The following is a 25177-nucleotide window of genomic DNA, read 5'->3' as shown; positions in this document are numbered from 1 at the left end:
CAATCCGCAGTTGAAGTTTTGATCATGGGTGCTTCTTCTAGAAATTCGATCTTGAGGTTTGTATCGATCATTTTTAAAATAAAGAGTTTGAGATTAGTAAAGAACCTTAAAATCATTACCGATTAATCAAGAAAAATGATATACACAACCGTGATGGTTATAATAATTAAGGATCTAAAAAAAATATTATGCGTAGTCAAACATTAATAGTGATTGACACATAATTTGTCATACATTATTAAATTACTAGCATTAGATTATGAATATTTTCGTGCAGTATTAACAATTTTGTACAATATTAAAATGATGAATTGTTAAATTGTTTTGAAATTTCATCAGTATTTTTTTTCTTGGACTAACATTTATGTTTTCTAACATATATACATGAATTCTTAATGCTCATATAGCAAATTCACCAAGACAGATACTCCTACGGCAGTATCAAAAGGAGTACCAGAATTTTGTAGCGTTTATGTAATTTCAAAAGTAGGAAAAATCTCAAACACACGATCCGCTTCCCGTCCTCCCCCAATTGTTTCCCCTCTTCGAAATCAAATTATGAATCAGCCAACAAGTGCCCCGGTTACTCCTCCTCGTGGTAAAATAAAAAGTTTTTTTTTCGTAAATTTCCTATACTTCCTTCATTCTTTAAAAAATTTAGAAAAACTTTCCTATTTAATAATTTGCAAAATAATAAAGAGAATACTTTTGTTGTAAATATAATGTGGACTCACCAATATCGTTACCATTGACCAGGGTCTGAAAAAACAACACCATCCGGGTCGCCATTTAATGGATTTGAAGACATGGATTTTAAGTAAGTGCTACGTCTAGCTAAAATTTCATATGACAAATTAAATTTAGCACACATTGCCCTAGGTTTTTGTACAATATGACCTTGTTATATTAAAAATTCGTTCAATTTTGAGAGAAGATTTTCCTAACAGTTATAAGATATTTTTCTACAGATCGACCTTCACTCGAGGGGGTAGACATCCACATGTTAGATCTTACGGTGACATCCTATCGGACAACGATATCTCATTCGTAAGCTCGGGAAGGGCTAGTGTTGATCGCACGCTTCCTTCGACCTATGATGTTTTTGAAGAAAGGAGGAGCACTAGTACTAATAGACTATCATCAAGTTCCGAAAATGATTATATGAATGAAACACCCCAACGAAGGTCCTTTGCGGACACTACTCCTTTGTCTAGCCCTCCTCCTAATTTTTCTAATTACTCTTTTCATGACAATTCTAACTCGAATTGGTCATCGAACACGCAATCTCAATCAATGGTAAGTAGTTTAAAACCTATCATTTTTTACTAATTAAGTTCGGCCATGAAAAGAGATATGACGTTACTAGAAAAGAACAGAGGAAGTATGTGATTTGAAAACGGGATTTAAAATGCATGCGTTGATTTAAATATTTGTTACAAGTTAGATGAGTAATTAATTAGTGTTCAAATTTCCCTAATGCATACATTCTAAAAAAAAAATTATAAGAAACAATCCATAATTAATGATTCTTCTTTTCAAATTATAGGATGATGTAGAAGCTCAAATGAGAAAGCTAAAGATGGAGTTAGCGCAAACAATGAATATGTACAGCAGTGTTTGCAAAGAAGCACTTACAGCAAAACAAAAGGTTTTCCTCTTTTCCTATATCTATCCTAAATGAATATCTCAAAGATTGTTTATACTTCCCGACTAGTTAGCATTACGTAATACGTACTTCTTCCGTTTCTTAATATTTGCAGCACAATTTCATCTAAAAATTAAAAAATGCACTTGTATGTAGTAGTAGGTGATTAAAAAAGGTAAATGAACGATTTTATCAAAATGATTATTAACATTGACAACAAAAAAGGGTTAATTAGTTATCAAATCTCTCCTTCGTCGTGTGTGTCATAAAGGTGTGTTACAAGTAAAAGAAAACTAAGGATATATATAGGAACTTGAACCCTGGTTTGACCAAATATTTGTGTCATGCAACTTTTTATCGCCTTTTTTTTTAACTTTTGGCTATTTTTAACACTTTTGATAAAAAACAAGTTCTATAAGAATTTGGTTTATAGATTAGTGCCTTAGTGGAAGTATGTAAAAATAATATCAATATCAAAATCAAAATCTTTGATATATGATTGCTTGAAATTATTAAAAACATTTTAAATGAAGGAACTCTTCTTCAATTATAGGCCCTTGATCTCCAACGGTGGAAAGTAGAAGAAGAGCGTAGAATGGATGAAGCTCAAGATTCGGAAGAATCGACACAAACATCATTCATAGAGAAGAATAAAGCTAAATCAAAGGCATCCATTGAGGCATCGGAAGCACATAAAAGACTACTCGAACTCGAGGCACAAAAAAGGATCAGTGCCGAAATGAAAGCACTTAAGGAAGTTGATGAAAAGAACAAGGATGTGGATCGTATAACCACTGCTATAAGGTATAGGAAGTATACAATAGAAGAGATAGAAGTAGCTACCGAATACTTCGCCGAAGCACGAAAGATTGGTGAAGGGGGATATGGCCCGGTGTTTCGATGTCACTTAGATCACACAGTAGTTGCTGTTAAAGTGTTACGTCCTGATGCTGCTCAAGGAAGATCTCAATTTCAACAAGAGGTTTACTACTAAACCCTAATTTACAAATAATTTAGCGAACTTTTCATTTTTTTTTGTTTTACAGGCTCTGATGCCATGTTAAATGACCAATTCAACTAAAAAACAGAAGATTGGTTTATATACTTTATATCAAGTCGAGTGGAATACAATTTATGATTTTTTTTGCGGACATACTTTTAATTTATTAATAAATTATTACTTCACCATATTAATTTTGTTTGTGACAATTTTTTTTTTTTTTTTTGTAGGTTGAAGTTCTTAGCTGCATAAGACACCCTAACATGGTTCTTCTATTGGGGGCTTGCCCAGAGTATGGATGTTTAGTTTATGAATATATGCACAATGGGAGCCTCGAGGATCGTCTATTCCGTCGAGGTCAGACTATGGCACTCAGTTGGCAACATAGGTTCCGTATTGCAGCGGAAATTGCCACAGGCCTCTTATTCCTACACCAAACGAAGCCTGAGCCCTTGGTGCATCGAGACTTGAAACCAGCCAATATACTCCTAGATCGCAACTTAGTTGCCAAGATTAGTGATGTAGGCTTAGCTAGGCTAGTTTCCCCAAGTGTAGCCGACGAGGTTACACAATATAGGATGACCTCCACAGCTGGTACTTTTTGCTACATTGACCCTGAATATCAACAAACAGGTATGCTAGGTTTTAATCCTTAGAAACTGTCACTTTTTTTTTTTATCCTATAGAGAATTTCTTATTAGGCGCTCTTATTTTCACTTATTTTTTGAAAAACGAGTTTAAATAAGTTCAGTTAAGATATTTAGATATGTTTAGGAAAAATAAGTTCTGATACAATTTATAAGAGTTGCAGTTCAAATTTAAAACTAAAATGTGTATTGATAAGTAAGCTCGCTAAGGTCTAATATGTATTGATAAGTTTAGATTAGACAAGACAAGTTCATGTAAGTAAAAAGCAGGTGATTTAAGCACAACTTTAGCAGGGGGTTGCAACATGAAATCATATTAGATATCGATTGATAGACCTTCTCTAGGAATTACAATTTATATGTTGCAATTTAATTAATGTGATTACATTGTTGTTGTTGTTATTGTTATAGGTATGCTTGGTGTGAAATCAGATGTGTACTCCCTAGGCATAATCCTATTACAACTGATAACGGCGAAATCACCAATGGGCTTAACACACCATGTTGAGAGAGCAATTGAGAAAGGAACATTCAAGGATATTTTGGACAAAGAAGTTACAGATTGGCCTATTGAAGAGGCTTTAAAATTTGCAAAACTATCACTTCAATGTGCTGAGCTAAGGAGGAGAGATAGGCCTGACCTTGGAACGATTGTGTTGCCCTCAACTTTGCTTCTTAAGAAATATGGCAGAGGAGAGTTTGGATGCTATGACATTTCGCGACACATATGGATCTTACAATCCTAAATCATCTAATAGCCAAGTCTCTGTAAGTCCACGTATTTAGACTCTTGCTTGCTTTGAATTTTTTAGAAGTTATGATAAAAGTCAAAGCGTGTCACCAATGCCTTTAATCTTTTGACAATTGTGTTTTTAAATGTGCAGGATTCATTGAGTAGTGCACCTTCTCATGAAAGTTGGAAGAGCTCGACTTTTAGTGGAGAGTAACAAATACATGTTTTATAGCATATGAGGGGAGAAAAGAAAATTTTAGGCTCTATTCCAAACTTAGCTTTTGAAGTAGAGATTAGTGTTTTGACGAGATCAAATCTCTAGTTGGAAAAAAAAAATGATAGATTTATGTTTTGATAAAGAAAACCTAATCTTCATAGTTGGAAACAATAATAAGTGGGTAAATGGCAAAGATGATCCACATACAAATCCAAGTGGTGCATAATTTTGTACAACAAATTATGAAATTGTAATTATTAATTAGGAAAATTTTCAATCAATACATAATTATACAAGTTTGTAAGCACAATTAAACTTGTATTTTTGTACAAGAGGTAAACTCTTGTTGTATAGACAGTTTCTTTTTGATCAATTAAAAAAAAGAGTTTTTTTTAAATTTAATTCTGTAAACTTTAACATGTGTTAACACATAGTAACACATATTAGAGGAAGTTGTTCGATTATTCTTTGCGATTATCTTCAAATTCAAAGCACTCTTTAAGAACAAAAGGATTTTAATTTGATCTTATTACATAAATAAAGCAATTTACTCGTAAATGCCTATAATGTAGGAATGAAATTGACAACTATATTAATCAATTATCAAGGAATTGGAACTTCTTTGATTATAACCCTAAAGATACACTCTACTTTATAGACTAAAACTATGGACAAACAAATAAAACATGCCCGTGATCGGAAGCCAAAATAGGGACGGGCGACTAATGATGATTAAAAAGAATCAGAACCATCTAACACTAATTTGCTCAACATAGCACATGACTACAGCCCCTCGCGATGCTGCTTTGATTGTACATCTTACTGCGCAGCTTAACATTACTATATCCGGGCTGTTATGTAAGTGTATCAGCTCTTTGAAGCCGATGATTGCTGCTGAATTGCCTGAAAGCTAAATACTAATCAAAAAGTATCAAGCTTTTAGAAGGTATGTCTGTATAGTAGCATGTTGCCCCGGCAACATCCTAAATGTCATCGACAGCTTCTTCTTCTTCCAAGCGCTTTTTACCTTTGGTCGACCAGATCTTTTAACATCCGGTCCATTAAGTAACAACAAAGCTTTCTCCATATCAATATCATTAGTGATCACACTCTGCATTAATGAAGGAAACAGACTGATCCATCAGCCACTAAAGCAATGAGCCAACAAGGAGACTAATTTTTTCTGTATTATTATTCTGTATTGTTTCTTAGATAATCAAAGTCTGAGATTTGCTTTAGCCAATGAAATTCATTATTATTAATCTTAGGTACCAAGTAAAAAGACACTCAACAGCACCAACAGCACCAACAATAACAATAAACACATTATGGTGAACAAAAAAGGCTCGTATCTATATGCTTCATACCCAAGAGGAAGATCTTCTAAAATGTCAAATGGCATCACATGAACTAGTTGACTAATGTCTTATAATAATCCATGATAGCAAGAAACATTTCAGAACATGCATCTAAAGCAGGATAACCAGTTACTGTAGTACTTGGTAAAAAAATTAGGATCAAAGACAAACCTTTGGCACAGGAGCTATGTTACGTCGATGCCTTATGGTAAATCCTGTTTTTGAGATCTTTATTTGTATTGGCAGGCCATCTACAGGATGATTTCCCTGGAAGCAATATTCACAAAATACACAGTTTAAGGGGCTAAAAAAGGTAAAGGTCAAAGTGCATGTATAAAAAATTAAAAGTGTTAAAATATAAGTAAATGAATAGAGATATACCAGTGTAATAGGGTAACGAAGCAAATCGATAGCATGTTCCAGCGTTATCGAGCCCAAATCCTTGATCTGAAAGGATCCCAAATTAAAAGCAGTCTAGAACTTTTTAAAAAAAAAATTATTTCTGAATAATATCAAATACACAAACTATAGCATGCTGAATACTCAATCACCATCGTAGTAAATCAAGAAATTGCATAGCTAATCAACAAGAAAAGGAATTCTATTGATTGGGAAAAAAGAGCTTTACAGCAAACGGGAAGGAATTTGATTGTCCTCCATCTAAGAAGCAAAATACAGAGCACACAAGTCACGGCAAGTGATTATTGCACTAAAAATAGCACATGATTAACAGTTATTCGGGACAGTCCTCACAAAGTCACAAGTATCCAACTCAGCTATTTTATGAACTAGAGCATATCCATGCTAAAGGACAGGGTATATTAATTGTATACACTGTCCTCCCACGACTTCTGTTGAAATCATTATTATCCCAACACTCCCCCTTCATTACCGATGCATCCTCTGATAGAAGCCTCACATGCCCTAACTAAGTAGCCAATTCTCCTTCTCTTATTACCCTTAACATCCAGAACTCCAAATTTCTACATTCAGAGATTATCCATCTCTACATTCATCTTCTCTATGCTCCAACCTAAATGCCCAACATTCTGATCTGTATTGTAATGCCAGTCTAATGGAAGCACTGCTATAAAGTCAATGGAGAATAAAGTCGCCTCAGGCTGTTTTAATGTATCCACTCATCATACAAAGTTGGAAAGCAAGAGGAAAATAGGAGGTGATTGCAAAAATTATGCAGGTCATAATCTTCTTCTTGAACAGCATATTTCTCCTTCTCACAATTACACAAATAGAGGAGGGAAAAGGGCTCAATTCTAGTTCAGCCTTCATGTATTTCTTCTCGTTAATTCTTATTACTTCAGATACTTTAATTATGGCCCTTTGCAGCAAATGCAAGTTTCAGTGGAAATTCTTTTGGGGCAGACATGATCAAAAAAAAATTGTAAGCCAAATTCAAGATGAAATAAAAACCATTCAACCTGACTACCAGATGATTGTCAGAGGCGCTCGCCAAAGTCACTGTACTAGATTAGATCAATGAGTTTGGAATGAAAAATATAAAATAAATCATATTTAAACAGGAACAGTAACATTCAACTGATTCTGATAAAAATTCAAACAATCACACTGATTGGATCTTGTCAATTTCATTTTGTTTCAAAAGAAGAGGGAAAAAAAAAGAAAAGAAGAAGAAGAGGCTTATCTTGTTTATACCATAATAAACATCTACTCTTGATACTCATTAAAGCTTAATGTTATTGCCAGAAATTATTAGATCCCAATACTATCCAGCAGGTAGCCAATCTTTTTCTTTTTTTCACCCCTATTTTCATACTTCTCAATTTCTCCTCTGCCTTCCCCTAACATTGACCTCATTGTCATGAGATTATTTTGAATTTCAAGCATAGTAAGGAAAGTAACTCAGCCACATAGATTAACCTGAGGCCTACAGCCTATGCGGGATTAAATTCTATGGTCAATAGTAAAGTCTCCTTTGGTATAATATCAATGCTGACTTAGAGCCTAATTTTCTTAACTAACTGAAATAATGTGTTGTATACATGTGCCCATTCCATTCCAAAGTCATTATTACACATGGAATAATAACATAGCATTGGACATATCTCATAAGAAAAGGCATTAAATGAACTAACCAGAGATACAGATGCTCGTTTGGGCAGATATCCTTTTCTATCTTCACCAAGCTGCACATAAGACCCATAAGGGCCTCCCTTCAAAAGGACCTGCAAAAACAAATACCATATTTGAATAAATTAATAAATAATGACAATTCACGTGGTGGCAGCTGGGGGGGAGGGGAGGGAGAAAGAAGCTGTCCCAACTACAGTATTATTGAATAGACCACATTTTCCTGATTAATACCTTCTCACCAGAAACAGGATGAAGACCCAGCAACTTTGGCTCTTCAACTGCCAAGTTGTTCTGAGGAGCTTCATCATCATCTTCTTCCCCGTACAAAGTCTTCGCTATAAACCTACAACAAGATAAATGACGATCTTCTTCAGGAAATCAAAATATGCATCGGTTTCAGCAAAGTTTTCCTTCAATGTAGCTCCAAAAGACATTATCAAAGACTATAAGAGAAAATAATTCATGACACTTAAAAAGTTCAAAGTTAACCAAAAAAAAAAAAGGGGAAGGGGTATGATCACTATCCCTAAACAGTGTATTTAACAGTGAATACTGTGCTCTTTATGTTAGCAAATATACCAATGTTCACCTTTCATTCTTTTCAACATAAAAGGTTGACCACTAATGCTGTCATTATTCTACAAAGTTCAAGTCCATTTATGAAACACAAGATTGTGTATCTTCTTATGTAGTTAAAATTCAAAAGACAAAGGGATTTTGTTGCAAGGGTGGACATTTGTGACAGAGCTGCATAACAGTTACTTAAGCTACACCATAGCCAATTTTTGAAATTGATATCCACATAACTTTATTATTATAGTTTTTTATATTCATGAATACAAGTTAATGCCTATAACAATTCACCAAAAATAAAAAGTCACTAAGGGACAACATAAAGTATTTGCACTTTATCTTTCAGTGAAATTCTGCTTGACAAAATTTACTATTAACTCATGCAATATTTTCTTTGAGTTCTTAAAAAGGCCAGAAGAAGATAAAATCCACTGCCAATAGAACTGGAGCTAGCTAATATATTTCAGATTTCAGAGACAATTCAGATGAGACAAAAGAGAATGTTTAGCAGACTGAGTATTATTTAAGCCCTTAAAAAGTGTAATTGTATGAGCATAATTATAAGCTTTGGTTCCAAAGGCAGATGCATAAGTCTGTCACAACTATTTGACTAAGAATTCAGTGGCTCTCAAGCTATTAAAATTTACAATTTACAATATTATATTATGATTATTATCAACCTTCCTTTGAGCCTTTGATGAAAACTTATACGAAAGACAACAGAGACCAATTTTAGTTAGAAATATAGCATAGTGAAGACTAAATTGATTTAATGAAGTTGCAATTACACTGAATTCTCTATAGACAAAAAGATGTGATTGGATTTGTAATTACTTACTTGCACTTAGGGTGTTGATCACAGCCTATAAAATAGCCTGCACCATATCTGCTAACTTTGAAGATCAGAGTACCTTCCATACAACTGGGGCACGATCGACTTTCTTCGGGAAGTGAGGAGAAAAGGAAGTTATCATAAGTTCTCTCCAGCATCTTCTCCACCTGATGGATGTGAACTTTGCCAGCACGTTCACAGTAAGTACTGAACCTGCCCCAATAATCCTTAAGGAGACCTTTCCATTCAGTGGATCCAGCAGAAACATTGTCAAGCTCAGTTTCCATGTCAGCGGTAAAGCTATAATCTGTCACCTCATTAAAATAATGAGAGAGAAAGGCTGAGACCATACGACCACGGAATTCAGGGGTTAGCACTCGGCTTTTTTGCTGTTACATATTTCCTATCTTGTAAAACTCTAAGTATGCTTGCATATGTTGAAGGTCTTCCAATTCCAAGCTCCTCCATCTTCTTCACCAATGATGCCTCAGAGTAGCGAGGTGGAGGCTGAGTATGGTGTTGTCTTGTTTCCAAATTTCCAAGACACAAAGGATCCCCTTGTTTAAGATTACTGAGGATCTTGTAAATTTCAACACGATCAGAGGGTTCATTGTCAATGTCTCTTATAGCCCGAGTCTCTACATCTTCATAAACTGACCTGAACCCAGGAAACTCAACTGCAGTACAAGCAGCTCGAAAGGAAATGGACCCATCACTATTACCAATATCAAGCTGTATCTGATCAACTCTTGCAGCTTCCATTTGGCAGGCCATTGTACGAGCCCAGATCAAAGTGTACAGCTTTAAGGAATCTTCATCAAGAGCTCCAACAAGCATTGATGGTAATCTTCGAATATCTGTGGGTCTTATGGCTTCATGTGCTTCTTGGGCATTCTTCACCTTTTTGAAAAATTTGCGTGGACTACTTGCAGCAAACTTCGAACCATAACGTTCTCCAATTAAGGAACATATTTCCTTTACAGCTTCATCAGATATATGTAAACCATCAGTCCTCATGTATGATATCAATCCAGCCGCCTTGCCATCTGCAAACTGAACTCCCTCATACAACTTCTGTGCCAGCTTCATTGTATAAGAAGCAGAAAAACTTAACTTATTGGCAGCATCTTGCTGAAGGGTCGATGTTATATATGGAGTGGGAGGGTTTTTGTTTACTTTGGTTTTCTTAGCAGCAGTGACCTTAAAATTCGACGAGCTCACAACCTGCTCAATAACCTTTGCCTCGGTCTCTGAACAATTGAAAACTGATTTAACCTTTTAGAATCAAAATGAGTCAAATATGACCGAAGAGAAGACTTATTTAATGCCACATTTGAAGCATTGAAGGTGGCTTCTACACTCCAATATTCCTGTGGTTTAAATTCCTCAATTTCTATCTCTCTGTCGCATATAAGAGAAAGAGCAGCTGATTGTACTCGTCCAGCAGACTGACAACCAGGTAGCTTTCTCCATAAAAGAGGGGAAATGTTGAATCCAATCAAATAATCGAGTGCACGGCGAGCAAGATAAGCATGGACCAAGTTAACATCAATATCCCTTGGACTCTGCAAAGCACTTTTTATTGCAGATTCTGTTACTTCTTGAAAGACAACCCTGGCAATAGTCATATTATCACGTAATGCATTCTGTTGCTGCAACATCTCAATAATATGCCAAGCAATAGCCTCTCCTTCTCGATCAGGATCTGATGCAAGAATAAGATTATCTGCTCTGAAACAGAGTAAAACAAGACGAGTATAAGTGTAGAACCTCTTGCAATTAAGATAAAAGAATTGCTCAGATAAGAAACTCGCTACACCTGTCAAAAGAAATTGAAAAAGAAAAGCAATATCTCAAATACAACAACAAATGACTGAACCAGAAGAGAGAAAGTCTGTAGAAATTTTGGGTTTTGCAATAAGAGGAAAAACTTCCATAAGGTAAAAAGATACTCTGTGTAATTAGTTGGTCAAAGAAAAATACAAATAGTACTAACTCCTATAAGGCACAAATGTCAAAGAGAAAAACAACATACCCACTGATTGCCACCTTCATACTCTTCAGATGAGTCCAAGCAGAGGATGGAACCTCCCACACCATACTGAAGTCATCGTCAGGACGTACAGACCCTGACCTAGCAGCCAAGTCCCTTACATGGCCATAACTTGGTATAACTTCATACATGTCACCAAGGTAATGCTGAATAACCTTAGCCTTAGTGAGGGACTCCACGACCAAAACAGATTTTCCAGTAGGAGGGTACAATGGCTTTAACTTAATTGACTTGATGCCATTAACAGTCGGTGATTTTGGTTTCTGAGGTGCCTTGCGGGCAGAAGGTTCCTCCTCCACCACCTTCACAGTTTCATGCAAAGCACCATTGATTTTTTCCTCTAAGTTCACTTGTTTCAGAGATTTTCCCTTCTTCCTAGGCTTTGAGGCTTTTTTCTTAGGCACAGCTTGAGGTGATTCAGAAAGGTCAACCTCTTCCTTAGGTATACTAACAGATGAACTATTCTGCGAAACTACAGTGTTAGTCAAAAAGATTGGCCTGGCTAACAATATTTTTCTCAGCCAAAAGAACAAAGAAATCATACCTCAGCAGTTGACAGACCATTTGGCCTTTTAGTTCTTCTAGCCCCTTTTGAGGGAACAGCATCAGAAGAAGACAGTGTATCAACAGATGGCTCATCTTTTTTCTTCTTGTTTCGTGATCTTTGCTTTGGTTTTGTTTCACTCTTTGGCTCTGCTTTACTGTCAACGGAACTTGGAGCAGAGAGAGGCTGTACAGACTCTGCTTTCTCAAGCCCATCTATTGCCAGCACTTCAGTTGAATTTACAGAGTTGACATTTTTACTGGCAGACACTCGACGATCAGGGAAATTCTTCCTAACCATCTGGCTAGGAAAAGTTTTCAGTGAATTACCTTCAGTACTCCCATGAGAGGCAAATGTTTTTACCCGCCTTCGTTGTTTATCGGAAACAATGGGTTTTGGTATACTCCTACCACTTTTTCCATCCTTTACAAACGTGGACTCACATGTACTTGTATCACCAAGACCTGATTTTGGCATTGCCTTTGTGGAGAGCATCTTCTTAGCAAAAGCAACATATGTAGGTCTTATGCTCTTACTTGAAATCCTAAATCTTGAAGTAGAAGGCAAAGGATGACTTGCAAAACCAAGTAATGACAGAGAACAAATTATACTTCCCTTCTTTGATTCATCAACAAGTTCTCTGGTACTATTAGACCCCAAACACCTGATAGATCGTGATTGCTGAGCCATCATCTTACAGGCTCCTCTAACCTTTTTAAACTGTATCAATGATCCTTTCGTATGTACAAGACAACCACTCACAGATGTGCATGGGAAATAGGTGGCTGCATAACTCTGTAATGTGCTATATCGTGTCTGAAACAAATGATTCCACAGAAATACATCAACAAACATATATATGAAAGAGAAGGAAATGTTATAATAGCGTGACATATGCCAATTTATAGGTAGCAGCACTATATGGTTATACATTCTAGTCCAACCGTCAGCCACATGTCCAACTACAGTAATTTATCTTGGTCAAATTTCACATTATAACCCAAATGAGAAGTGAGGAAGGGAGGAACAGAACTATTACAAGGTATAACTTCATAAAATTATATTACCTCCTTTTTTTTTTTTAGTTGACGCGTATTCCTTTTTGGGAATTTTTTTTAAGTTGACCCCACTACAAACTTCATTAAATAAGCTAAGCACATTAACATTCTCTCTCCGCTCCTTAAAGTGTGAGCCTCAATAGAACGCGTCATCTAAAAAGAAACGGAGGAAGTACTAATTCTCAATATGATGGGTTTGGAAAATTTAATAAAATGAGTATTGAGTAAAGGGCACTAGGGCAGATACATAGTTTCTACATTTTCATTAATATGATTTATATGATTGCCTCCCCAAATGATAAAATTGTTCATAAGCACTTACCATGTCTTCCGGGCATTATATTATGATTCCTCAAATATATATAATTAGGGAAAACTTACACCTAGAAATAAACATCCGAAGAGAAGGTCCAAGGACACAAAGAAATGTATGGACTCTATACAAGTTCCCGATATCTCAAGGATCAATTTCCATTTTTCCCCAAACTCCCCTAGTTGCACAATCAAAATCAAAATCAAATAGCAGCTCGGACCAAGAAGCCAGTGTCAAGAGGATGGAAATGACATTAATCCATCTATACTAAACCAAGAATAATTACAATATATACTATAATGGTAAAAACAACAATTTGATATGTTCTTCACATCAATCATCTCACATATATGACAACAGTCCCTCTTCCAACATAAGGGTATCAAGCAAAACAAACAAACAAAAGATGTTTACAATCTCATTTCAATAACATTTGAACAGCAAATTAAATTAAAAACAATCCTCAACCTCAGTAATAAAATCCCATATCATCCAAATTGAAGTAGAATTATTGAATTATCACTAAAAGATGTTCTACACAGAGCTAGAAACGGCAATGATATAAACTAAATCGATCCCATGTTAGAAATTTACATATCTTAAGTTAAACCCAACAATTCATTATATCAATTACAAATTTTATAAATCCCAATGCTCCTACCAATTAACCAATACCCTACAATCTAATGCCACTGAATTTAAAATAAACAAATTGAATGAATTTAACAACAATCACTTAAAACAAAAAGAACCCATATATTCTATAATTAATAAGTACAATTAAAAAGATGAAATAAGCAAGAAATGGGAGATTTACCTTAGTCAAGAAAGAGGGTCCAAAAATGGAGGAAGCAGGATTGGAAGAAGAAGCCATTAAACTCAGATGAAGTCGGTTTAACACCATTACACTTAATTAATTGAGAATAAAGATTGGAACTTTAATTAGAGAGTGAAGAGTATAGCATCGGAAAAGTAAGAATGTTACTTAAAAGGAAGACATGGGTGTTTGAGAGAGAAGGGAGAACCGCCTACTTGTTGCAGGCGTTGGAGTGGAGAGAAAGAGAAGAAGAGAGATTAGGTGTTTTGAAGGGTTCAGGGTTTTAGACTTTGGATTAAGGAAAATCTACATATTACAACTTACAAGTGTTTGCCAAAAAAAAAAAAATAAATAAATAAATAAAATAATAATAATAATATATATATATATATATATATACATATATATACTCCCTCCGTTTCTTATTTCTTGCAACAAAGGGGGGTTGCACATTTCCTAAGTCAAAAGTTTTAAGGGGATATAGCATGTGATTAAGTTTAAAAAAAAGGAGGGAAGTAAAAGGGACCACCTTTTCTTTTTTTTTTAACTTTCACATGGGCTGATTTTGGGAGGGTGTACTTTTCCCTCTCAAATTTTCACCAAATTTTAAAAATTCAGTTTTCCACCATCAAATATCTCCCTCCACTTACTTTTTCCCCAAGCAAGAGGGGATATAAATAGTTCTCAGCAAAAACAACAATACACATAAATTCATTACACCACCATTTTCATTTACCACCTAATGTGATGGGAGAATGGATTTCTCACTTGCGTTTCCCTATAAATATCCCACTTGAGAATTGGGAAAACTCACTTGAGTAAGAGCTCAATTAGGCATCTCCACTTGAGAGAAAACCTATAAGCTTATTAATTACTCGAGTAATGTTTTGGTTCGGCTTGGCTAACCTCCAAGCAAGAGATCCATCGCGATTGTGTTGTGGGTGGATATCTTCGGATGTCGTTGCGTTTGCGAGGCTTTAGCTTTCTCAAGTAAGAGCTCCATTTGGTCGAGTGAAGCTTGTTTGCATGTTGATAAACATGAGTTGTGAGTAGTCTTCTTGCTAGGGGTTGGGTGAAGCTCAACCTTTTGGGTTAATTATGCAAATGTGGGAGAAGTATTGATGTTTGTATTGCAATTAAATTGATTATATGAGATTGCTTGTTAGTTCTTCATGATAGGATTAGCTACCCTTGACTTAGGATCTTGATAGCATGATATGCTTAGTTGGACATGGGAATGTAAATTGAGTATGTCATTACTTATTGCAATTTGATTGTGTATCATCTATTGCTAGACTAATGAGGAATCTAATTTTAGTAGTGTGAGTTGTTCTCTAATTGCATGAGGTTGATTTTACATATTGTCCTAGCATCTCAGCATTAAAATCAGCAAAAGTTAGCACTAAACAAGTTCAAAAACTGCCATAAATACCCCAGCCTACATCCTAACATCTAATTAGTGCTAAATTAGGGGCAGCAGCTTCATTTTGAAATCTTCAAAAACCAGGTTCCGTTTGAGTTGTCCAAAAAGTTGCATCCTCTACTTCATCACCATCGCCAGACCTGGTTCAGAACAAGGTAGTATATGTTAATGGATATGGATATGGAAGAACTTTTTTCAATAGAACAGTTGCTAGGAGAAGAACAAGAAGCTTTATCGAGTGACTCATCACTGTCCAGTACATATTCAGAGGATGAGTATGCTGCAGAATGGGCATACTCTCATATTTTACAGAATCAGCAGACAACCCAACAAGGAGAGAAGAGGAGAGACCTTACCATTGAACAGAAAAGGCAAATAGTGGATGTCATTCTGTTAAAAATGCAAGGAGGTGATCTGCCAAGGGGTTTTTTTATCACAACAAGCAAGACAGCATGACATTCATAGATCAACAATGTCAAGATTGTATGTAGACATTAAGAAGCAAATGGCCCAGGGGAATATCATTGATGTCAGATCCAAAAAATTGGGAAGGACTGGTCCAAAACCCAAAGAGTACTGTGATGAATGGTTGCAATCTGTCCCATTATACAAAAGAACAACAGAGAGAAGCTATGCAGGTGCACTGAATGTTTCACATTCAACAATTCACAGATTAAGGAAGAAAGGAAGACTGAGGACACACACAAGCACAAACCATCCTGCATTGACATCCAATCATAAGGTGGCAAGGTTGAAGTGGGTATTAAGTCACATAAACCCAATTCCAACTCAAGGGGACCCAAAGTTTGTTGACATGCAAGAAGTAATTCACATAGATGAAAAATGGTTCTACTTGTACCCTGAAACTAGAAAATTCTATCTCCCTCCAAAAGAGGAAGATCCTTACAGGTGTCAACTGTCAAAGAGGTTTAAGATCAAGGCCATGTTCATGGAAATGATAGGAAAACCTATTTATGCAAGAGATGGGACTCTACTGCATGATGGAAAGTATGGAATATTTCCATTTGTCAAAAAACAGATGACAAAGAAAAAGAGCAAAAACAAAGAAGCTGGTACATTGGAAACTAAGGCTGTACAGAATGTCAACAAAGATGCTATAAGAGAAATGCTAATGGAACACATCATCCAGCAATACACCAACAATGGCCAGAGAGTGTCCCAAAAAATGTCAAAATACAATGGGACAATGCAAGGCCTCATCAAATTCCAAAAGATGAAGAATGCATTGCTACATGTCATGCTAATGGTTTGAATATAGAAATGGTGTATCAACCAGCTCAATCTCCTGACTTGAATGTCTTAGACCTAGGGTTGTTCAAAGCCATTCAGTCCCTACAATATCAATCCTTCCCCACAACTTTGGATGACTTAATCAAAGAGGTGATCAATGCATACAATGCTTTTGAGGCTAAGGCCAACAAGTATATATGGCTTACATTACAGTCAGTCATGATAAAGGTCCTGGAAAAACAGGGAGGAAACAACTTCTCACCACCTCATATGAAGAAGAAGAAGATTGACAAGTTAGGTGTACTTCCTAAACATCTACATGTTCCTAGGCAGTTGATACATCAAGCTGTGAATTATCTAGACACCATGTTCATTCCAACAACAAATGCAGTAGATGAAGACCAACAAATGGAAGTTGATGCTGACTGAAGACAGAGAAATGCAAAGACCCTTACAAGTATGTATGACTGCCACACATAACCTTCATAGTATTTTGTTGACCTAGCTTGACAAATTAGTGTTTGTTATTAAAATGTTACAATGTTTTGTAGGTAATGCTTAGGTTATGTGTATTTTGATCAACTAAATACAACACATGTAGGCAGTCATGTAAAGTTAGGGCATTGTTATTTTGAAAACATGGGTGTAATTGGTAAGCTGTTGGTTATTATGATATGAATGCATCTTTTGAACAAAAAAATGATTGATTTACCATCAGCAAGGGTATGTATATATCAAGCAGTTGAGCTAGGGTTGTTACCTCAACACCAGGGCCATATGGCCATTGATGAAGCAATGCTACAACTAGCAACTATTATTCAAATGAGTCCCTTCATCACATGGCTCAATCTACTAAGGCTTAATCACACAAAACCTAGGATGGGACTAACCCAAACATACATAGGATGGGACTCTTCACAGCAAAACATCATAAGGCAACAGAATAGCATGGCAATTAAAATCAGTGGGTAGCCAAAACACCATCAATCATAAAGGGGGGTTGCTGAAACACAGAGAAACATAGATTGATATCCCATAAGGCAGTCATTGTGCATAAGAGTGGGACTCTTAATAGCATAAAGTCACAAAGAACACACTTTCACCAACAATATAACATAAGACTTCATCATTCATCAACATAACAGTCCCTTGGCCATTATCAAACCAACATTCAAGGCATCACAGAACAACCAAGACAGAGACTACTAACAAACCAAATACCATAACAGAGAATAAAAACATCATCAAAATGATAAACCAACCAACACAGAGATTACCACAAGCCATATTAAGACAACAATGATGCAGGGACTCAAAAGGCAAGTAAAGCAGCGACAATAAAACAAATGGAGAACAAAATAAACATGAATTGAGGAGAAGAAAGGTTATACGCTGCAGGGTTAATTGTCAGAGAACCACTCAGGGTGCATATCCCTTAGAAAATCCATGTAATCCTCATCACAGAGAAGCTCCTAATCAACAGGCAGCCCAGATCTCACCCTTTTCATCCCTGAGAGGGACCCTTTCTTCTGCTGTTTGGCAGTGACGGACTCACCGCCTTCGATCACCGCCTTAGAACGGGACTCTTTCAGCACCCCTTTGGAAGACCCAGCAGCTTCCCCATTCACAGATCCCTCGCCTTCAGTCTCCCCTTCCAGATCTATCACCTCAATAGGGTTCTTTAGGGTTTTTCCGGCCAATTCAGACTGGACCTCATCTCTCATCATCATAAGGTACATCAAGTTTCGCACCACGGCGAACCCTACAGGAGAGCAGCCTCATCCTAGCGCGCCGCAAGGGTTTGATCTTCTCAGATCCCCTCTCACAGATGTATCGAGTCGCACTTGGAGGGAGGTCATCCTTGGGTGTTTCAGGGGGAAGATTCTCAAAGCAAAACAACGAAGCATCATTTTTTTTTTCAGAGGAACTCATATTGTGACTAAGGAAAAACGATAGATCTAGAAGGGGAGTAAGGTGGAAAGTTAGGAAGAGAGAGAAAGCGGCGATTCACAGCAAATGAACTAGGGTTCCAAAAAAACAGGAGAGAGAAACTTTCGATTTTAAAGGGAGAGGAGAGAGACGAGGAAGCCATGGAGTAAATGCAGTTTGGTGAAAAAACTGGAGATGAATTGAATGAAGTGGTTGGGAAGATGAACAATTTTGTTCAAGAATCAGTTGGATAAAAATAGAGGGGAGATAAAAGGGTGATGATTTTTTTTGGTGGGAATGATTATCAGTTGATGATAATTTAACAATGTCATTACAAATAGGTTATTAGGGTCATTTATCAAATTAATGATACATAAGCAAGGGTAATATGGTAAATTTACCTTTAAAAATTTACTAAATAAGGAAAAAAATATGAACCATCCAAAAATGGCAAATGTTGCAAGGAATAAGAAACGGAGGGAGTATATATATTACAAGCCTATCATCATTCATAATATTTGTCAAATAAAGTTCGGATTTTTTAATAAATTGAAATTATTTTAACTAAATTAGAATTTAGCTTATTAAACTAAAATTATTTTTACTAAGTTTAAATTATTTTTATTGATTTAAACTTAGATTGAAATTATATTTTCGTTATCATCGCTTTTATAAAAATTGTTAAATAAAGTTCGTAACTTTTTAAATGAATTGAAATTATTTTTACTATATTAAAATTTAGTTCAGTGATTGATCTTAAATTATTTTTACTAAATTTAAATTATTTTTACTGGATCAAAATTTAAGTCAATGATCTTAAATTATTTTTTACTGAATATTATTACTCGGAGGTGACGAGAACAAAGTCAAACACAATAGGTAGAGGAAAATGATATCCTTCCTCCATTTTTCTTTTATCGCACCATAAGGACTTTTACACTATTCATTTAATCTTCTTTGACTATCATTTGTGATTTATCCATTAGGAAAAACATAGTTATATAGGATCTAGTAAGATTCGTCTAGAAATTTACTTTTCAAATATCAAATTTTTATAATTTTCACAAAAGTAAAATAGAAGATATTAATAGCTAAATTAATGTATTGGTAAGTGTGAAATCTCTCATGGCGCAATAAAAAAAGAACGGAGGAAGTATAAGACCATTATAATAAGAAGACTAAAAAAAAATTAAGATTTACTAAATGATTAACAACGATTTACGCTTGATTTTGTTATAAATTCTCAAACTTATACCATTTTAGGAAATGTATTTAATATGCATCCCTAACAGTTGTATGGCTCAAAATCAGATTACTAATTTAGTCAACTAAAAGTATCGTTTTATTATTATTATTATTACAATACCTGAAAAACCCTAGCCTCCTCTCTCTCTTCTCTCTCCTAAACTCTAGCCTCCATTGTAAATTTTGAAAGGGCTTCCATCAGATTTTACCGGTAGAAAACCCCAATCTTTATTTTCTTTTAAGCTTTTTGTTTCTTAGGTTATAATAATAATGTCTCCCTCGAAAGAAAGGGTCTATCTCCTTCGAAAGACAAGGTTTTTCGATCTCCTTCGAAAGACAAGGTTTTTCGAACTCCATCGAAAGACAAGGTTTTATTTGTGTTTAATTTGGTCTCCAGTTGTGCGGGGCTACAATTGATTATGGCTCGAATTCGAGTTACGGAATCAACATAAGAATTAACTATCTCATAAAATTGTGAAGCGGCGACGGATCCACTCAAAAATTGTATGAGACAACGAATCAAGAATGTACCGAATTGTTAAATTTATGTATTTGGATTCTTAGCCCTTCCCCAATTAATTCTTGTTTGATTTTGTTAATTTTGTTTTCATTATCGTTAATTGTCAATTGTAGATGCCTATGGCTTTATTTAATGAAATTTAATGTCCTTTAGGACTTCTTTCAAAAAAAAAAAGTATCGTTTTTTTCCTTTCATAATCGCGTAATTGAATTGGACACCGATGTCTTGATAGTGGCATCGAAAAAAAAAATATGGGTTGCAAAGAGTGATAGAGAAAGATAGAGCACTATGTCCACGAGGGAATGAGTAAAAAGATATACAAATAACTTTTTACAATTTGTTACGAAGACTTGGGTAGTTGAAAGTACCTATTTACGCAAAATTCAAAATTGTATTTAAGGATTGTTTACGTACTGATTTGTTTTCAAAATAGAGGAGATCACGGGACAGGCTTTGCCCTAAAAAACTAGGTCCATTTTAGCCAAGGCTTCGGGTCGGGACAAATTTTTATTTAAAAATGAATTTTTAGGTTGCTCAAAATCCAAAAAAAAAAAGAAATTAAAAAAAGAGGTTGGGACTTGTAATTCAGTCCAAAAAGTCTGCCTAAATTTGATTTCATGCGCTTAGCTAGCTTTGATCATGTATATTTCAAAAGTACCAAAAACAAGAGAGATGTTATCATACATACTTAAATCACCGCAAGCCCACAATTTCCAATAATGACCCTAAATAACCCTTAGCCTAACGACTTAATTCGAATCACTATCCCAAATTAGTTATATATTGGAGTATAATTTGAAAGGGTTACAATTTGTGATACAAAAGTATGATTAAGTCATCCAAAGGATAAGGTCATCCTAGAGGCAAATCCATCTTAGTGTAAGAAAAAAAAGGTCTCGACTTTAATATTGATTGCATGTGGTTTAGTGGTTGGAGGAGGAGCTAATTAAATACCTAAGGTCACTAGTTCAAATAATGGGTCATTAATTTGATAAATATATAAGTAATCTCTACAACAACAACAACCAACAAAAAAAAATAAAAAAAAAATAACAATCATCAAAATGAGCAAATGATATTTTTAGGGAGTTAAAGGTAAAGTAAAGTCCCTAAATTTTGTTATGTGTAGCGTTTTAGTCCCTCAACTTTTAAATGAGTCAAAATGATCCCTCAAAGCCTCAACCACCCAAGCCTTACCATTTCTGATGGCGGAAAAGTTTAGTCGGCAAAGTTTAGGACTTGTTAGATCACAAGCCAATTATATTATATATATATATATATATATATATATATATATATATATATATATATATATATATATATATATATATATAGGGTAAGGATCCGGTAAGAACCACACTTTATATAAGAACCTTAGTTATATAAGAACCAATCTCAACCGTAGGATTAAGTTACTTTAGACGGTTAAGATTAATACACAAAACCCTCCCTCAAACCCCTAATCCACTAGCCAAAATTTTCTCTCTCCTCAAGTCCTCAACTTTCAAGCCTCTTTACTTTCTCTCTCCTCAAATCCCAAAACCAAACACAAATTGCTGTAAATTGAAGTATTTTCGTTCAAATTTCGCCAAAACAGCCTTAATTACTCAAATCAGGTACTTTATTTTTCAATTTTGTTCTAATTTCATGAATTTCACATGATATTTGCCTTTTTTTTTCCTTCCAATTTTACGATTTTTCTGATCTGATTTTCTTGAATTTCGCAAGAGTTCAAGTCGAATTTTGATGTTTTTGATTTGATTTTCAATAATTTTTGGCGATTTTAGGTTCAAACTACTGCGATTTTAGGGCTGGAATTTTCAGCGGATTTAAGGTTCGAATTTCAAAGATTTTAATGTTCGAATTTCAGCGATTTTAGTGTTCGAATTCAGCGATTTTAGTGTTCGAATTTCAGCGATTTTAGGTAATTTCAGCGCTACTCTTGATTACTTTATTATTATTTGATTTTTTTTTTGGGTCATTTTACCATTTTTTGTACGATTTATTTGCGGTCTTATTGAATAATTTTGTTGTGATGATTAATTTAGTTGGTGTGTTTGTAATTTGATGCTACTGTGTTAATTGAGATTAATTTATATTAGAATTATGGGTTGTGCTGAGGATTGAGAATAATTTGGCTACTTCTATAGTTCTATGCGTAGGACTCTAGGAGAATTGGTATGGTCACACACTCACACTAATTATATTAATCATTGTTTGTTTATAATAAGCCAAATTATTGATTCTTCCCAATAGTGTTGATTACAAATTTTGTGAGCAATATCTGATTTAGCGATCTGCCATTATTGAGATGTTCTTGTTTGAGATTCTCTCTTCTTCATTACAACAATTGTAATCTAGGTAAACTTAAATGAAGCATGCTTTTAATTGGATATGATTATTTATACAAATGATTTTTATTGTTTGAATGTGTACATGCATAGTGGGAAACTGGAAATGTGAGGGTGTCAGCTAGTAATGAAAACTGAAGACTGCAAATCTTACTAATGTAGGAATGTTACTAATGTTTTTTATTTTATAAAATTTCAGCAAAATGCAAGGCCAAAATGAAGAAAAATCAGAAGAAGAAATTACTATTATACCGGATGAAAAAATTACTTATGGAAGAAAAAGGTAATTAAAGTTTTCCCTTATGTTCTAAAGTATTTTTCCCTTATGTTTTAAAGTTTTCCCTTATGTTCTAAAGTTTTCCCTTATGTTTTAAAGTATTTTTATTATGTCTAAGATTTTCTATTAGGTTCTAAAGTATTTTTATAATGACCTAAAGTTTTCTACTATGTTCTAAATTATTTCTATTATGTTCTAAAGTTTTTCCATATGTTCTAAAGTTTTCTATTATGTTTTATTATATTTTTTACTTATGTTCTAAAGTATTTCTATTATGTTCTAACATTTTCTATCCATATGTTCTAAAGTATTTCTATTATGTTCTAAAGTTTTCCCTTATGTTCTAAAGTTTTCTATTATGTTCTATTATATTTTTCCCTTATTTTCTAAAGTTTTCCCTTATGTTCTAAAGTTTTCTATTATGTTCTAAAGTTTTCCCTTATGTTCAAAAGTTTTCTATTATGTTCTATTATATTTTTCCCTTATTTTCTAAAGTTTTCCCTTATGTTTTAAAGATTTTCTATTATGTTCTAAAGTATTTCTATTATGATCTAAATTTTCTATTATGTTTTATTATATTTTTCCCTTATATTCTAAAGTTTTCCCTTATGTTCTAAAGTATTTCTATTATGTTATAAGAGTAACTATTATGTTCTAAAGTATTTATATTATGATATAAAGTTTTCTATTCTGTTATAAAGATTATCATATATGTTCTAAATCATTTATATTTGATTTTAAAGGAAAGTTGTTGAAAATGATGCGGAAGTAATTGACAAAGCTGAATTTGAGAAACATGTGCAAAATCAAAAACGAAAAAAAAGTGCCAAGCTTTCATCAAGGATTCAACCAACTAGAAAAATGAAAAAAAAGGAAGAAGAAGATGATGATAATGATGAAAATGATGATCAACATGATATTAATGATGAGATGGATGAACCAAAGTTGGAGGAGAAAGATGATAAAAGAGATGGCGTGAATGATGATAGTAAAAAGGTTCTAAATTATATGCTAATGTCATAAATTGCATGTTTATATTCTACATTTATAATTAATTATAATTAATATGTAACTTTATTAATTATATACATATGTTCTAATACATTCATGCTTATGTTCTAAAGTAAATGATTTAATTATAACAATAATTTATCTACTAATTCAAATTCTTTCTAATGTTTTACTTTTTTCAAGTGGTTTTGAAAAAAAAAAATCAGAAAAATAAGAAAAGAAAGATTGAAAAAGAGAAGGATGATGAGGATGTCAAAATAATCAAAGTGGAAAAAAATATGAGATCAGCTTATCAAAGAGTTATCGCTAAGGAATTGATGAAACAAGTGTTGGTAGATCTTTCTGATAAGCATAAACAAGCAATTAAAAAAAATTGGATTTGGAGCTTTTTTGAACTTGGATGCACCACATTATGTGGATTCTTGGTAAACACTAGCGTTAACTTTTATTTTTTGTTTTTATTATTTAAATATCATCTATTATGTTCTAATTCTTATAAAATTCTAATTAATGTTCTAAAGTTTAATTATCATGTTAATTTTTATTTTTATTTAAATTCTATTCTATATGTATTTTGTATTCTAAACTTTTAATTTAAATCTAGGTTGACACAACAACTTCTTTCGAATTTTGATCCCAAGAGATGTTGCTTGATGCTACCGGGGAGAGAAGAAGAAATACTCTTTGATGAAATTGATGTTCACATGACATATGGATTGCCAATGGGAGATATAGCAATTCTTGACACAATAGAAAACAAGAATGAATGTGCAAATTTTATGCAAAAATGGAGAAAAAACTTTAACCTTAAAGTGGTATGAATATTTTTATGTGAACTTGTATTCTAAACTTGTTATTTGGCTTATGTTCTAATTTATTTTAATAATGTTCTAAAGTATTTTTGATTATGTTTTAAGATTTTCTATTATGTTCTATTATATTTTTCCCTTATGTTCTAAAGTTTTCTATTATGTTCTATTATATTTTTCCCTTATATTTTAAAGTTTTGCCTTATGTTCTAAACTATTGTTCTAAAGTTTTCTATTATGTTCTATTATATTTTTTCCTTATGTTCTAAAGTTTTCTCTTATGTTCTAAAGTATTTCTATTATGTTCTATAATTTTCTATTATGTTTGAAATTATTTATATTACATGTCAATCTTTTAAAGTACTTTTGATTATAAAGTATTTTCTATTATGTTTTAAAGTATTTCTATTATGTTGTAAAGTTTTATATTATGTTCAATCTTATTTTTTCTTGATGTTC

General features: G+C 33.9%; 1 protein-coding gene and 1 pseudogene across 1 annotated transcript; one reads left to right on the top strand and one right to left on the bottom strand.

Moving 5' to 3' along the window:
• The first annotated feature begins 3 nt into the window (after positions 1–3).
• Positions 4–4267, top strand: LOC110683927 (annotated as a pseudogene).
• Positions 4268–5088: 821 nt separating this feature from the next.
• Positions 5089–14231, bottom strand: LOC110683841 (DNA topoisomerase 1-like). Its single transcript, XM_021860252.1, is given in 12 exon segments — positions 5089–5272; positions 5275–5353; positions 5772–5867; positions 5982–6047; positions 7715–7804; positions 7944–8055; positions 9124–9503; positions 9505–10373; positions 10376–10848; positions 11153–11634; positions 11715–12530; positions 13903–14231. Coding segments are annotated over 12 exon segments (3597 nt in total). The 5' UTR covers positions 13990–14231; the 3' UTR covers positions 5089–5225.
• Between the last annotated feature and the right edge of the window lie 10946 nt (positions 14232–25177).

This window comes from Chenopodium quinoa, unplaced genomic scaffold (assembly GCF_001683475.1).
Source record: "Chenopodium quinoa cultivar QQ74 unplaced genomic scaffold, ASM168347v1, whole genome shotgun sequence".
Taxonomy (NCBI): domain Eukaryota; kingdom Viridiplantae; phylum Streptophyta; class Magnoliopsida; order Caryophyllales; family Amaranthaceae; genus Chenopodium; species Chenopodium quinoa.
Note: the sequence above shows the minus strand (reverse complement) of the source record. Positions and strands in the feature narration are given on the sequence as shown.